This window comes from Aphelocoma coerulescens, chromosome 8 (genome assembly GCF_041296385.1).
Source record: "Aphelocoma coerulescens isolate FSJ_1873_10779 chromosome 8, UR_Acoe_1.0, whole genome shotgun sequence".
Taxonomy (NCBI): domain Eukaryota; kingdom Metazoa; phylum Chordata; class Aves; order Passeriformes; family Corvidae; genus Aphelocoma; species Aphelocoma coerulescens.
In genome coordinates, this window is record NC_091022.1 from 2,065,300 (window position 1) to 2,081,310 (window position 16,011).

The window sequence follows — 16,011 nt, forward strand, 5'->3', positions numbered from 1 at the left end:
ACTGGTCTGCCCTTGCTTCTGTAAAACTCAGGCCTGCTGTTGGGAAACAGGAACCCGCTGTGGTCCTCACCACTGGGATTCTCACCCAGCCAGGCAGCAGAGAGCTGGCTCAAGCCTGGGAAAAGCTGTTCACCCAATACCAGACATCTTTCACAGAATTGTAGAATTGTTTAGGTTGGAAAATACCTCCAAGATTATCGAGTCCAACCTGTGATTGATCACAACCTTTTCACCCAGACTGGAACACTGAGTGCCATGTCCGGTCATTTCTTGAACAGTTCCAGGGTTAGGGTTAGGTTCCAGGGATGGTGACTCCACCACCTTCCTGGGCAGCCTGTTCTAGTGCTTAACAACCTTTTTCATGAACAAATCCTTCCTGATGTCCAACCTGAACCTCCTCTGGCCAGGTTGAGGCCATTTCCTCTTGTCCTGTCACTTGTTATGTGGGAGCAGAGCCTGATCCTCACCTGGCCACAACCTCCTGTCAGGGAGTTTCAGAGCAATAAGGTCAAGCCTCCTTTTCTTCAGCATAAGCCCCCTCCAGCTCCCTCAGCCGCTCCTCAGAGGACTTGTCCTCCAGCCCCTTTCCCAGTTTTGTTGCCCTTCTCTGGAGCCACTCCAGCCCCTCAAAGTCTTTCTTGCAGTGAGAAGCCCAGAACTGGACACAGCACTTGAGGTGTGGCTGCTGTTGACCAGCATCCCCTGGTCCTCCTCCACTAGACCACTCCTCCTCCAGTCTGTCACACTGCCTCGGGCTGCTGTGACCCAAGTGCAGGACCTGGCACTTGTTGAATCTCACACAATTGGCTTCGGTCCATGGATCCATCTCTTTCTGTGGGGCTGGATGGCACCTGACACTCAGGATAAAGCTCAGCATGCTTACAGCTGCCTTTTGGGGTACACGTCTTAGGTGTAACTGCAGGTGAAGAACCTCCTGTGAGAGACAGACCAGCCCTGGCCTTCAGGGGATCTCTCTGTGGTGCTGGGGGCTCAGGGTGCGCAGGGAGGGTGTCTGAGTGACAGCCTGGCACCTTCCTTTCTGAGGCCTCACTGCCTTCCCCTCAGTGCTCTGAGGGAGACCATAGAGTCACTGACTCAATTAACTTGGAAAAGACCTGTGAGTCCAAGCGGTGACCCAACAGCACCTTGCCAACCAGACCATGGCATCGAGTACCACCCGCAGTCTTTCCTTAAACACCACCAGGGACAGTGACCCCACAGCCTCCCTGGGCAGCCCATTCTGATACAAAATCACCCTTTGTCGTGAAAAAGTTCCTCCCTATGTCCAACCCGAACCTCCCCTGGCACAGCTTGAGACTACGTCCTCTTGTCCTATCGCTGGTTACCTAAGAGTAAATCCTCACCCCCACCTGGCCACAACCTCTAGGTGGTTGGAGAGAGCGAGAAGGTCTCCCTGAGCCTCCTTTCAGCCTCCTTTTCTCCAGTCTGAGCCGCCCCCAGCTCCCTCAGCAGACTCGCGCTCAGGATTGTGCACCACTAGACGCGGTGTCAGGGGGAGCGGCTTCAGGCGGGGCTGGAAAGCTCCTGGCCCACACCCCTCGGCCGGTCCCACGGCTCCGAGCCGGCTGCCGAGCCTGTGGCCGGGGCTGTGCGGAGAAAACTCCAATCCCCAGCAGCCCCGGGTCCTGCCGCCGCGTGAGGGGAGCGCGGCCGCGCCCCGCCCCGCCCCTCGGGGGGCGCGGCCCCGCCCCGCGCACGCGCGGCCGCGCTGTCCGCCTGTCAATAAAGCTTGAACAAGCGCCGCGCCGGGGCTGCCGTTTTGGGGTTTTTTTGGTTTTTTCTTTTTTTTTATTGTGTGGGGTTTTTTTCATTTTTCATTTTTTTCCCCCCCTCCTCCTTTTTTTTTTTCTTTGAAGGAACTTTATTGTCCCCGCGCGCACGGGGATGCGCTGAGGCCGCTCCGCCCTGCCCGGCCTCGGCATGTCGGGCAGCCGCCCGCCGCACCCCGCTGTGCCGCCCGCCGCCACACCGGCCTCCTCCTCCTCCTCTTCCTCATCCTCCTCCTCCTCCTCCTCCTCCTCTTCGGCGGCCATGGCGCCCGGCTCGTCCTCCTCGGGCGGCGCAGCGGCGCGGCCCGTGCTGGTGGCGGCCGCCGTGTCGGGGTCGGGCGCGGGGCTGGCCCGCCTGGCGGCGGGGGCGGCTCGGCCCGGCGGCTCCTCCGCGGCGCCGGGGGGCGGCGGCAGGAAGAGGCCGCTGCTTACCCCGCTCTGCAACGGGCTCATCAATTCTTACGAGGACAAGAGCAACGACTTCGTGTGGTGAGCGGGATATGTCGCGATATGTCGCTGGGGGAAGCCGGGGCGCCGCCATGCCGTCGGGAAGCCTGGGGAGTGTGGAATAGCGGCGGGAGGAGGGAGCAGGCGGCAGCCCCTCCTGGCGCTGGAACGCCTGCTGCCCTCCGGGGTTTCTGGCTTTGGGGTTTACCCTCTTTTGTACCTCTCTCTATCAGAAATAGTGTGGCCAGCAGGACTAAGGAAGTGATTGTCCCTGTGTACTGGGCTCTGGCGAGGCCACACCTCCAGTCCTGTGTCCAGTTCTGGGCCTCTCAATTCAGGAAGGATGTGGAGGTGCTAGAGTGGGTACAGAAAAGGGCAGTGGAGCTGGGGAAGGGGCTGGAGCACCAGGACCAGCTGAGGGTGCTGGGAGGGGAGAGGGTTAGCCTAGGGAGGAGAGGTGGCTCAGGGGGGACCTTATCACTTCCTAGAACTCCCTGACAGGTGGTTGCAGCCAGGTGGGGATCAGACTCTTCTCTCTGACAGCCGGCAACAGGACACGTGGACACAGCCTTAAGCTGCATCGGGGGAGGTTTAGGTTGGATATTAGGAAGAATTTCTTCACAGAAGGGTTGATTATATGTTGAAATGGGCTGCCCAGGGAGGTGGTGGGGTCACCATCCCTGGAGCTATTCAGGGAACAACTGGACGTAGCACTCAGTGCTCTGGTCTAGTTGACATGGTGGTGTGGGGTCATAGGTTGGACTTGATGATCTCAGAGGCCTCTTCCAACCTAACTGATTCTCTGATTTTGTCTGGTTTTGGTGCTGTGTAGCAGCTTTGCCTCCACTCTCTCTATTTTAAAGCAAAATCAGGTTATTCTTGGCAGGTTCCTCCTTGAGTGCACCCAAATTATTGGAAAGGCCCTGCAGCACGAGGTGTTTCCTCACGGCATGCTGACAACACAGCAACTGCCTTATTTTCCTGGACAATGTGACCTCGAGTGGTCTGGAGCCCTCTTATCTTTGGGAGAGGATTCAGTGAAGGATTTAGTGCCCCTCGGGATGGAGCACACCCTCTCCTACTCCGAGGAGCTTCATGATGGTTGATAGCTCCAGCAAAGCTGGCTTGGTTTGCCTGTGTTGCTGGGAAAGGTTGTCTAGTTTGAAACAGCAATAAGTTTTGTGTCAGGCAGGCACCTAAAACCAGATTAGTAGGGAATTTCTTCTGTGATGGGATAAACATTTTTCAGATGTTGTTTTTCTAACAGCCAGAGCTGTAGCTCATTGCTGGAAATCACCTTTCAACATAATTGGTAAACTAAGGCCCACTGTGACGTGGTTTGAGGACTGTTGGCAATTTGCAGTTTTGAAGAGAACTCGTTGCTGTTGGGTTTCAAACCTCCCAACATAAGGACTAGGTTTGATTTTTGTAGCTGGTTGGATGTGCTAAAATGTGAGAACAGGAAGTAAGGTTAGGTGTTTGAATCTGAGAGAGGCAAACAGGGAAGAGGTAGTGGGGAAAAAGATCAAGTTGTAGGAAAGTCATGTATGGAAAGAAAACAGTAAAAAAAAAAGAAGAAGGTAAGTAGGCCACAGCTTCCAAGATGATTTTGGCAGCTCTAACTTAAGCTCTGACTTACAGGTGAGGATTGGATGTGAGGCATCTCCCACAGGACAGGTATTGTCTCAAAACCCTGTAGGTTTAACTTTACAGCTTGTAAAGCGTTTAGCAGAGTTGATAGAAAATACCCTTGCTACTGAAGTGAGAACCTGAAGCTGCTAAGAAGCGAGTGGCAGAAAAAACAGTAAGTAATTCTTATTAAGAATAAGTAGTAGTCAAAAGTTACTTCTTATTACTGTAGTTAGTAGTTTGCTCAGTAGCAGAATGGGGATGAGAGGACTGCTGTAATCAGCTGATGGCCTGCTCTGGCTCTAGGCCGTGTCAGGTGGATTTAAGAGCTCTTCATGTGAGCTCTGTTGCTCACAGGTTTTCTGGTCATGGGGTGTGAACCCATTTACAAGTGCCCATTCTCCTCTGTTCTCTCTACTCTTACACTCTGGCAGTAGTGTTCTGCCAGCATGGCTCCCTGCCCTTTCTAGTCAGCTCTTATTTCCTATTTTGTTGTCTGTTGTAGAAATGAAGGGTTTGCAAAGGAAATTGCGCCCATAACCAATTTGTAGACTTGACATATTTTTAGATAGCTCAAAAAGCTGAGGTTCTTGGTTTTTTTCTGCAGGTAAATACACTGTGCATGCTTCAGGGAGAACCTGTAATTGGCTGTTTTCTCCTCATTGAGAAGCACTGCTGGCTGAACAAGTGAGAGGAAAGAAATCAGTTCAGTAGTAATCAGGGCAAAATGTCTTGGTATTTACAAGAGCCACATTGAACATACTGAAGTGTGGATCAGAAGTTTTGAGAGTAGACAATGATTATAGTTGGGTTTTTCACTGCTATATGTTTCTGTGGGCTAAAGGGCTTGTTCTTACTTATTATTGTTCTAGCTTCAAATTACAGTGTCCGTCTTTATTTGAGTTAGCAGTACAGTTATGTAGAAATAAACTGAACTGGACAGCTCTGCAGTTTTGAGCAATGTCCAAGAAGGCAGGTGTGTGTGTAAGTTTAAATAATTGATTTAAACAACCTTTACATATCTCAGTGTGAGAAACAGAAGTTTCTCATATGCCCTTTTTGCCTCCGTAAGGACACGTTCAAGATGCTGCCAGATGCAGAGAGCACCTGATAATTTTTATGAACCTGAGCTGTAAGTTGCTGTTAGCCACAGCTGTAAACTCAGTTGTAGATTATGCCTGTAGCAGGTGGAAGATGAGAAAGAGTAAGGTGCAAGTGGAAATGCCCTCAGTAGTGTTAATATGTGCTACCTCCCTGCCTGTCTTCTGAAAGCACTGTCTCAAGTGAGGCAGAGGCTCTAAGGTAAACATTGGCATGTGTTGCTACTTTGGGTTGTGAAATGTTTAGCAGGTGTATGCTCAGGAGTTTGCAAATGTGTCCTGTTTGTGGTGTATGTCAGCTTCTGCCTGGAAATGTGTAACTCCAGTCAGGAGTGCAAATAGGTCTGACTTTCTGGACAACTTTATTATAAAAGGGAAAAGTTTGTTTCTCTTAGTGCAAGAAGCAGAATATAAAGGTATTTTTGTGCTGTTCCTGTAGCCAGGTGTCTTTTCACTTGCCTGGAGAGTGTCTGAAAGGGAATCCTCTAATCAGAGGATTTTCTCCTGCCCAGCAATGTAATTGCTTAGTTTTCCCAGGCCTTGTATTAGCCCTCCCAATTAGTGGTTGACTAAACCTCTTTCAAACTAGTTACTATCTGCTTTGCTCCCTGGATGGAGCGGATCTTACTCATCTCTCCAGTGGCTGCTTCGTACCAGTCCTTGTTTCTGAGCTCTGGCACAAATAATATATGGCAGAGGGGGTGTTGCATACTGATCTGGAGGCGTACACCCAGCACCACAGCTCAGCTGTGGGAAGGGCTGTATGCCACCTGGACTTGCAGGTTCGTAGGTTTTTAAAACCAGTTCTTTCCTCAGCTGGTTACCTGTTAATCCAGGCATGGGCTGAGCGTAGTTGTTCCCATGTTTGTGATCTGGAAAACAGTTTTAGTAAGGAATATTGCAGATCTGCCCTGAAGTCACAAACTAAAAACACAGCAAGCTGTTTGCATACCATGTACAAGGAGTCTTACTACCCGTTGTTATATTAGAGCTTCCTAGTGAGTAGATTCTAGCAGCAGTGATCTTTAATCTGGCCACCTTCCATGGGAAGGATAGAGCCTGCAGCAAGTCCTGGTCTCCAATTACACCACAGAGGAGCTGAATAGGAGGCAGGCACTATAATGAGTCTTGTTTGCTGTTGAAGTGTGTTAAAATTCATAGTGACCACTTCAGCCAGGTGTTTGTGTAACAGTAGGGTGATGTTAGCACTCTTGAGAGGTGCCTGGAAAACAACTGGCAAAACTTAAGAGCCATGAACTTGGTTAAAATGGATGTTTAAAATGTTTGAGGTCTGCCCTGCAGAGAAAGAATGGTAAGCCTTTGCAGTGCTGGATTAAAAAATAATTTTTATCAGATACTGATGCCTTATTTCCTAGAGATCAGTGACATTTTTGACTTGCTGAAGTCATCTGCATGCTTTTAACCTGATTCTGCTGCTTAAGACAAGTAGAAAATAAGCTACCTCATGCATAGAAGTCTTGATTTCATCATGCTTTTGCTTCCCTGTTTCAGTGTATACTATAAACTGCAGTATGCCTCAAGTCCACATCACTCGACTTCTTTCTTAACTTTCCCTCTGTGTTAGATTAACTTCAGACAACTGGTGCGTAGCAACTTTCATGTGTTGCAGCCAGCTTGCCTTCAGTAAGTATTAAAATATATCAATCTTGCTTCCCCTTGTAAATCAGGGAGCACTTTGGGGGAAACAGTTCTTAATGGAAACTTCAGTACCATTAATGATGTCCCTGGTACTGAATAACTACATTTGTTGGCTCTGTTTGCTTTTTCTCAACTATTTTGGCTGTCACTTCTCCAATCAAGCTGGTGTGAAGTAGTAGTTTGGAACAGTGATCTCGTGTGATTGGCTTGTTAGGCGGTAATCTTCCTATTTTAGCTCTAATTTGTGATGCTCCCCTGCAGACAGAGGAGCCTTGTTGATTGCTGCAGGGCATTAGGATCGTGCTGGAAGGATCACATCTGGCCCCGTGGGGAATAGCAGTTTCTAGCACAACACACAGAGCGTATACCTCAGTTACACAGCATCACTAGAAGAAGGTGAAGAAGTTAAACCGTTCCCCACCAGTGCCAGTGGGGAAAAACTACCCTTAGATACTCATGTAACCATAAGTTTTTCTCTTCCTGTTTTAGAGGCCAGCCACTAGAATTCAGAGATGCCTTATTCTCCTGCTAATAATCCACCTGTGTTGGCTGAGCTTTGTCATAATTTATTCTGACTAAACAGTGCCTTGAAACGAAATAACTTGAAAAAGGTGACTTGAGCTCCTGAGGTTGGTGCTACTCAAGACAAGTGTAGAGAAAGGTCTGTCAGGGTGGAAGAGGGACAGGTACTGAGGCCTCTTTTGAGATGGCTCAGTTGGTTCAGAGAGTAGCATTCTGGCTTGATTCGTTTGCCTTTATGTTGTGTCTATACAGGCGATTTGGTGGAATATTTAAGACAACCTGGCTTGTATGTTAGGCTGGACAAACCTTTCACGACAGCCACGTTTTCCAATAGGGTGATTCAGAGCGGGGGCTTGCAATAGCAAGCCCACAGCTTCATCTCTATGGGCTTAATAAGTATTTAAGAGGTGTTTCCTCCCTCCTGTTTTTGTAACTGTTTGTTTCCCGCTGGGGTAACAAGCGCTAGTATACTCTAAAATAGATTACAGAATGGGGGAATGCCTTCTGTGGAGGTGCTCCCCTCCCCTGCTCAGACAAGCATTGCTTTTTTCAGTCTGATCTGGGTTTTGGATGCAATAAAGATTCCTGCTTTGCAGAAGTTGTTAACAGTTTATTAACAGCTCGTTCGGTGAGAACTGTCTTGTTGGCAGAAGGTGGGAGGAGGCTGTATCTGAAGAAAGCAAGTGCTGGTGAAAGCTTCTCAGAACTGAGATTGTTGTGGACTTGTGGGAGTGAGAGGAGAGCATGTGGATCTCTGTAAGGCATTGAAAACAAGGTGAGGCTTGTGACACAGCTGATCCCTGTTACATGCAGAATTGTGATGTTGCTGCCCATGGCGTCTTGCTGGATAGCTGGCAAGACCTGGAGATGAGTATGTACATGAGAGCATATCTCACCAGTTATCAGGGAGAGCAGCTGTAGGAGTCACTGGGAGTATGATGGATGCAGCTCTCCTTTCATTTGTGTTTCATTTTCCTTTCAAACATGTCACAGACACTTGACGAGCCAGCCTTCTTCCACTACCCATCTCACTGGATTCCTGTCCCTTGTCATGCTCAGGTTTCTGTGGAGCACTGCTTGCTTGCACATCCTTCCCTTCAGGTCCCTGCTTGCTTCTTGGAGATCCCTCCCAGAGATCTGGCTGTGCTTTGGTCACTAACTAGTTATTCTACCTTTCCCATCTTTGGCTTTGTATCACCTGCTGCCTGTTGGTTTAATCCTGCTCTCCTGCAGCGTCAACCCTGGCAGTGCTCTGCAGGCACACCCCCTCGTTGGCACCTTCTCCACCCACTTATTAGTCCTTGTTCTCATAACGTCATTACTATTTCTGATCTGCCCTTCCTCTTTGTGCCACTTTTTAAAATTATAGATAGCTATTGTCTGAAAAAAATGAAGGAGAAACTAGTTTTGGTATCATTTATAAATACATTGTCTACTCATGTAAAAAAATCAGGGTTTTTTGCATTTTGTTTGAAACCTAGTACAGCCAGTTAGAAGGCTCTTCTGCAGCCTTGCTTTTTGAAGATTCTCTGGCTTTGTTTGGGTTGTCTGCAGGTGTTAAAAGCTTCTAAGTGAACACTTACCTGGTTTCTAATTGTAGCAAACTGCAGTATCATTGAGAGTTCAAAGAACTGTTGATTGCCCTTTTGATCTTTATACTGCTTGGTTGCTGTTGCACTACTGTGTCCTTTCGTTTTACATATAGAAAATTATTACCTAAGCATAATTAGGTGGCTGCTTTGAATTAATAATACTTTTCTTCATTTTTTAACATAAAAAAGACGTCTTTCTGATTTTTGTTTTGCTTTGTTTTCAGCCCCATCTGTTTTGATATGATTGAGGAAGCCTACATGACGAAATGTGGACACAGCTTCTGGTAATATTTGGTTTCTTGTATTGCATAAAATGTCCATCTCTTACAGCATGTGCAGATAGGTGTTGCTGTGATTCCGTTTCCTTCTGAGTTTGTTTCTTTTCTGTCTTCTGTCCCTACACTGAAGAAAGAGGTTGAAATAAATTTTCTAAAGATGGGTACCTGTTAGATTAAAAAAAAAAAAAAATCTAAGTGTCTTAACGAAATAGTGCTGTGCCACCATATTTCCTCTGTAAAGAAATCAAATGTTCATGAACTGCTGGTAACACCCACTACCCCGAGTCAGAACAGTTTGTTAATTTACCTCTATTGGCATCACCTCTATAGAAGTGTTGTGAGCAATGTTGGCAGCTCTTCCTTGCCTTTGTGCAAGACCATGCACAGTTTGAAGTGGCTTGTACATTGTATTTTGCAATTATTTTAAACCTTGTAAGAGAGGATATGCTCCAGGCTTTCCTTGTATTGAATTGGCCTGGCCCCACTTACTTTTCAGTGTGTTTTCTCTGGCTGTCATGAGGAGCAAATGTTTCATGGAGAAGTGTAAGAACCCTTCAGGGGCATTCCTGGGACCACCTGCTGCTCCTCCTCTCCCATAGGGAGATATATATGGGAGGTATAAATGTTGAACCATGATGTGCTATAGTGCCCTGTCTATGTTATACTCTTATGATGTCTGCTAATTAGAAATAAACCTTATAAGAAGTAATATCATAGTTGTATAAAGTACTTCTTCAAGCAGCAGATTCAGCTAATTTTCAAAAGAGTTCTGACTTGCAACAGGTGAGATAACAGCCGATTTTGTGCCCTCTGTGGTAACACTTTATCCTTGTGACCTGTAACTTTTTAGAGGTCCAAGATGAGAAGCCCTGAAATATCTTTATTTAGAAGGAGTGGAGCAATGTTACCACCTGGTGTCTCACAGGAGCTGACATCAAGCAGGTTCTTAGTGAGATGGTTAAACCTGATGCTAAAGTGCATCTTCTCATTCCTCTGTACCTCAACTCGAGAGAGCACCTCTTAAGTCACCAATAGTGAGAAAAGCAGCCATGGGTAGGGGGAAATATGAGAAGTTGGTGAAGGTGTTTGCTCAGCTACCTAAAATGCTTTTAGTGTAGATTGCTAAGTATTTGGCTAATCTAGAAGAGTTGCTTCTGAATAATTCAATCTGTTTGCTACTTCTGCCTGTGGAAGTAGTGGGGAGCATGAATTTGAGATGGTATTGGGGCTGAAGTATCCACATTGCAGTAATCCTCAGGGAAATAAGAGTGGAGTACTTGACTACCTTTTGTAATCCTTGCCAGAAAACTTTGCTGCCTTTCTGCTGTAGCACACTCTGAGTTCAAACACTGGAACATTTTGACTCCACTGTGGGTTCTTGGCAGCACAGTTGTTAGCTGGCAACACAAGCATTGCACCTTGTCTAAGGCTGGTATTAATTACCTTGTGCTTATGCTTTGTTCTTCACGTGGGCTCACTTGCTTTGTTTCTTGTTTTTTGTGTTTTTGAACAGCTATAAATGTATTCACCAGAGCCTGGAGGACAATAACAGATGTCCCAAATGCAACTATGTTGTGGACAACATAGATCATCTTTATCCCAACTTCTTAGGTGAGCTTTAGGCTTGCTCGCATGAGAAACATCTTTGTTAAGGAAGGCAGGCACTTCTAAATTTGTCCTGTAAATTACAGTCTTCTGGATGTTGAAAGCAGAATCCAAATATCATCCCTTTGGTTGTCATTTTTATATAGAAAAGGTTAGTAGTATAAATTGCTAATACTGCACTGCCTCGAGCAGCTCTGTGTGCTGAGTGACAGTAGTGAGATTAACTTGCTGCTGTTTCCATACTATGAAAAGCAAAGCTGTTTTTCTTATGGCTAGAGATGTGAATCTCTCTTTACTTTTGTTTTTTTTGCACTCTTGTCTGCCTAATAATAAAGAACATGCCCTGTTTACAAAGCTTGGACACTGAAAGGGCAGAGGCTCTATTAGATACTGCGCTATTTTGGCTGCTGTAGTGAGGCCCATATGATGGATGTAGGTGTAAATTAGGTACAGAGAAAATATTCATACATATACCTATATGCAATCCTAATTGCTTCTTACAGAGGGAGGAAATGTTGCTAGGTGGAAATACAGTTTAAAACTTAGTTTCGTGGAGAAAAGATCGAAGGAAACACACTGCAGTGTGAAACCCCAAATTAAAGCAAATCTTGATTTCATGTGCTGAGATACCCATTTATTAATAAATGTCTGCAAAGTCACAGTAGCCAAGGAATGCTTCAGAAGTGGGCATTCTGATTTAGACCTAATCACGTTGTGCTGGAGATGGTGCTGGGGCAGGTCTTGGAGTACATGTTGGGCCAAAGAGTGTTTCCATACCCCGGTGTCCAGGGATTTGAGGCATGTGTTGGAGGGGGAAGAGCTTGTGTGTATATCTATGCAAAGGACTGAAGTTATCTTCCTCTTTGCACCATTTGCTAGATTGGTGTAAAATTAAATTATAGCAAAAACGTATCTTTAAAAATGCACATGGTAATTCAAGGAAAAAGTTGTGCTATTCAGCTGTGCTTGTTTATTTTGGCCTATAATAGAACATTACCTGATTTATCTCCCTCCTACTCTTCTGTGATACACTTCTGCCTTGGAGCTGAAAAACTTTCTCAAGGAACCATGGGTGTTTAGAAAAAGGAACTGAATCAATTTGGAGGATGTGTAGGCTTTGTATTTTTGATGATTTGTAAAAAATCTTTATGTATGTTACAACAAACCACCAAGGAATAAATCGGTAAGGAGAAAAGTAGAGACATCTTCCACTGTTTTAATTACTGATAAACATCTTGGAATTAATAGCTAAAGTAAAAAATATTGAGGTGGAATCTTTCATACTGGTTTGATGAACTTCATCTCTTTGACATCTTATTTATGTTTTTTAGTTAATGAATTAATTCTTAAACAGAAGCAAAGATCTGAGGAGAAAAGACTCAAACTGGACCATTCAGTGAGTAGCACCGTATGTTCCAACTTTTTTACTTTTATATTTATTTAATGATTCTGTGCAGCAATTGTAATGACTTGGCACCTGGCAAGAGATTGCACTGTTGAGCTGATGCTTTAACTTGCTTTAAGAGGGAGTAATACCAATATCAGTGGCACTAGATCCCTTCTACCTCGTTAACTCCTGTTCTTCCTGCAGCAATATGTGTAGAGACAAGCTGTGTTAGCATAGGCAAGTGTCCTGTGATGTATTGCATATAACCTGGGAAACTGCCCATGGAAGTACACTTGTTTAAAGGTAATCACTTTCATTCAGTGTTGGAAATTATGGCTACAGTGAGAGCAGTGAGTGATTAGAAGTGCCACGGGCTTGTCTGATCACATGTGAGAAGCTGTGTTCTATCGGGAAGCTGGAGGAAGGCTAATACCAACCACAAGAGGGAGAAAGATGCGTTTGGAGTCTGCTGTTCTGGTTCAGATGCCACAGAAAACTGCCTGGATATCTTCTAGACTTGCTTCATGTGGTGGAATCAGAGCATGATCTGTGTCCTCAGTCCATCAGAACCTCTCTGCAGCACCAGTGGATGCTCTTGTACATTAATATTGAAAAGAGTATATGACATGAACCAAAAAACTTGCATATTTGTCCTGCTATGTCTGACATCCTTGTCTTTTGTAATTCATAAATCAGATTGCAAAATAATACTAAAAATCATGGAGCCCCTGTTTTTAAAAGCTTATATTAAAGTGGTATTAATTTAGGGGCTGTGTTGCAGAAACCAGTGCTGTCAGTGTTTGAAAAGAGCATTCTTTAAAGATTCATTGGTTTACTCACAGTAGGTTTTTATATTCATTATAAAATATGCATATACCATATTTAATATAAAATATGCATAAGCTGGGTATGGTTTGAAGTGCACATAACTGACCTGAAGGCATGTACAGTTGCTTCTTGGAAACTGGTTTTACTCTTTAAAAGCTATGCCTGTAGATGCACCTATTTTTGACAACTACCAAAAAGTGGACAATCTGCCATGACTTCATGCCCCAAACAGTGTTGTGCCTACCTTTTGGCAGCAAATAAAAATTGCAGACATCTATGAAAAGAGTTACATTGCTCTTGTACCTGTTCTTTAAGGTGCCTTTTATTACTTTTGGTATCAAGGGAAGTCGTCCAAGAACACATTGCAGCAAATGCAATGGGTCTCATTAAGAAATCATGTTAAGGCACGTTTGAGCCTTTGAGTAGCTGTAGTACAATGAACTAGTGCATTAGTATGTTAAAATGTGTCTCAAATCCTGTTCACTTGCTTAAAAATCATGGGTTGTTTTCCAGTTACTGCAGATTGAAATTGAGTTTTTTGCCTGAGTAGTTTCCACAGGTTCTGTTGAGAGCTGTAGAAAAAGTTGTGTGTTCTATATGGATGTTACGTATTTTATTTATCTTAATCTAGTTGATACATAAAGGCTACAGCCTCTGAGAAAATATCTAATTTAGACTGGCTGGCATTTCTAGTTCTTGCCAATTTAAATATCTTGATTTAGTGTCACAGATTTTTTAGGACAGGATTTTTTAATCCAGCTTTGTTTCTTAGACGTTCTTTAGACCTTTCATCTGTTCCTGTTGGTTCATGAGGCTTTTTGATGTAAGGCTGTGCTATCATTAACCCATTATTCAGGTTTTCCTCTGCTTAAAGATACCTTTTTTCCTCTTTTTTTATTGATAAGAAGAAGAGAAAAGAGCAGGGAAGAATGGGCTCTATAGTAGTATTTTGGCCCTCTGAGGAGTCCTCCACAGCTCCAAGCAGCTTAAATGAGATCAACCTGATGAGCTCCATCTTCTTCCCAGCTTTCACATTTCCCTTAGGCTTAGGAGGAGTAGTGTGAGAGGCGACAGTAGAACAAATAAGCTGATACTACCTTCTTTGATTTAAGTTTAGCATGAGGGTTTTACCTATTACTTGGGTTTAAAAAAATTAAAAGGTATTGGCACATAAAGGTATTTCAGATGTAATGCAACTAAGCTTGGGTAAATGTGGAGGTTTTTTTTTTCTCCCCACAGAAACATGTTCTCAGAAACTGGGGCACAAATCAGATAAAATTGTTGCTGTGAAATAATCTTTTCCCAGCAGCAGCAACTATGCTTTCATGAAGCACAGATATATTCGAAATAAGATAAGCAGTTCCACAGTAGGTCAGAGGAGCCATATCCTGTACACGTGGGAGAATTGGGAATTTGGATACATGAAAACTGTTTTGCAGTTTTATAAAGGGATGAAATATTGCTGTGTTGCTTTCAATATCTGTTGTTGGATGGCTTATCTAGCCCTGGATGGCTTGGACTCACCATCTCTCCAACACCTCTTGCTCTCTTTTTAGAATGGCCACAGGTGGCAGATAATTCAAGATTTGTTGGGAACTGATCAAGACAATCTTGACTTAGCCAATGTCAACCTGATGCTGGAGCTGCTGGTGCAGAAGAAGAAGCAGTTGGAAGCAGTAAGAAGTTTCTCTTATTTAAATGAACACTGTGTACTTAGAAGTTTTTCTTTTGATACCTTTTCCTGGAAGCAAGATTCTATTGGTGAATTACTTGCTCAGTATTTTCTCTAGTGTTTTGGTGTTTAAAAGGTGGCCATTTTGCTGACCTTTGTAGTGAAGTAACATTTCAGCTGGGATGCACATAACATGCTTATAATGTTGTTGCTGGCAGGGTTGTGTAAACAAGCAGGGAAAATAGAAAAGGATAAGCGACCATGACTCATAGAACACAGAAAAGCACGTGAAGAAGTTTGCTAATTTTGTTGCACAAGTAAATGTCAGATCTTAGTAATAAGCATGAAGAAGTCCAGAATATAGATTAAAGGGTGTGAAAAGGATCACACCCTTTAGTTTCTGCTGGAACCTATAGAATCTGAATGGCCACCTTTCCTGAAGGCTTTTTCAATATTTAATGCTTGAAGGAACAGTTCAGATCTCGTGTTTATGAAGCTGGTTTGAAGATTTATCCAGTACAAAGCAAGCTGTTGGTATGATTTAACTGAAGTGTAGTTGGCTTGGGATATTCTTTGTGTATTTGGCCATTCCATGCTGTTTAAGTTATGAGAACCAGACCTTGTAAATTAGACTGGATTATTACAGAATTTGACCCTGTGAACTTTGAGTAGCAGGGTAGATTTTGACAGTGCTTTAAAACAGGTGAGGAAAAGTTGTATTGGGAATGGCTTAACTTATTCACTCTTACAGAATCAATAATTACAACTTGATTTTCTGCTGGAGAGTAAGTAACCCCAAAATATGCTTGCCTATTAGCAAAATTGTTATGTTGCCTTACTGCATGGGGACTTGTAAATATGTTTATTGTGGTTCAGTGAAGTTATGGTAGGGAAAAAGAGGGTGAAACTTTTCTTTTTTTTTTTTTCTCTGCAAGCCTTTTTGTATTATTTATGACAAATCTGAAGCAAAGAAGGCATATGACTTGGTGGATGAGTATTTTTGAGTATGAATATCTTGTAAGGATGCTAAGCCTAAAATGTGAAACCACACCTGACATTTAAAGAATAATTTGAAAGCATTTTTCTTGCCTAGCTTTACTTGTTCACTTTCATTATTGTCAGAGCACAGGGAGTAAGAAAATAACTTCAGAAAAGTAGTATTCTTGCATTCTAATGTCTTTACTTTCCCTGTGCCCTCTGCCTTTAATGGATTCTGTGTGCTCCTGTGTCTTGATCCTTTTTGAGTGTGTGTTCCCAGTCCTTTAATAATAAATATTTTGATAGGTTGTGCAAATAAGTCTTGGAATGCTGGGAGATGATTAGGGCTGCATTAATGCTGGAATGTAGGTCTTAGTTTTCTTTCCTCCTGTGGTTCTCTTTATCGTGTCCTGTCAAGTTCTTAGCCAGTTTGGGTGAAAATACTATGCTGATGGCTGAGGTAAATAACCTGTTATGGAAAACATTAGAAAGGGATGGTTTCATTTCATCAGTGACTTTATTGT

The 16,011-nt window shown here is 44.1% G+C and overlaps 1 protein-coding gene across 4 annotated transcripts in view; it reads left to right on the forward strand.

Annotated features, from left to right (window-relative positions):
* Positions 1 to 1,723: 1,723 nt before the first annotated feature.
* COP1 (COP1 E3 ubiquitin ligase) overlaps positions 1,724 to 16,011 on the forward strand; it is a 125,632-nt gene continuing 111,344 nt past the window's right edge. The window contains exons 1-5 of one of the 4 annotated variants that reach the window (XM_069022630.1): positions 1,724 to 2,279; positions 8,964 to 9,023; positions 10,531 to 10,628; positions 11,954 to 12,030; positions 14,394 to 14,513. In XM_069022630.1, coding sequence (XP_068878731.1) covers positions 1,942 to 2,279; positions 8,964 to 9,023; positions 10,531 to 10,628; positions 11,954 to 12,030; positions 14,394 to 14,513 — 693 coding nt within the window. In that variant the 5' untranslated portion in view covers positions 1,724 to 1,941. Of the gene's footprint in view, positions 2,280 to 7,793; positions 7,923 to 8,479; positions 8,558 to 8,963; positions 9,024 to 10,530; positions 10,629 to 11,953; positions 12,031 to 14,393; positions 14,514 to 16,011 lie in introns of those variants that run through there. The other 3 variants (XM_069022631.1, XM_069022633.1, XM_069022632.1) reach the window with 3 other exon arrangements.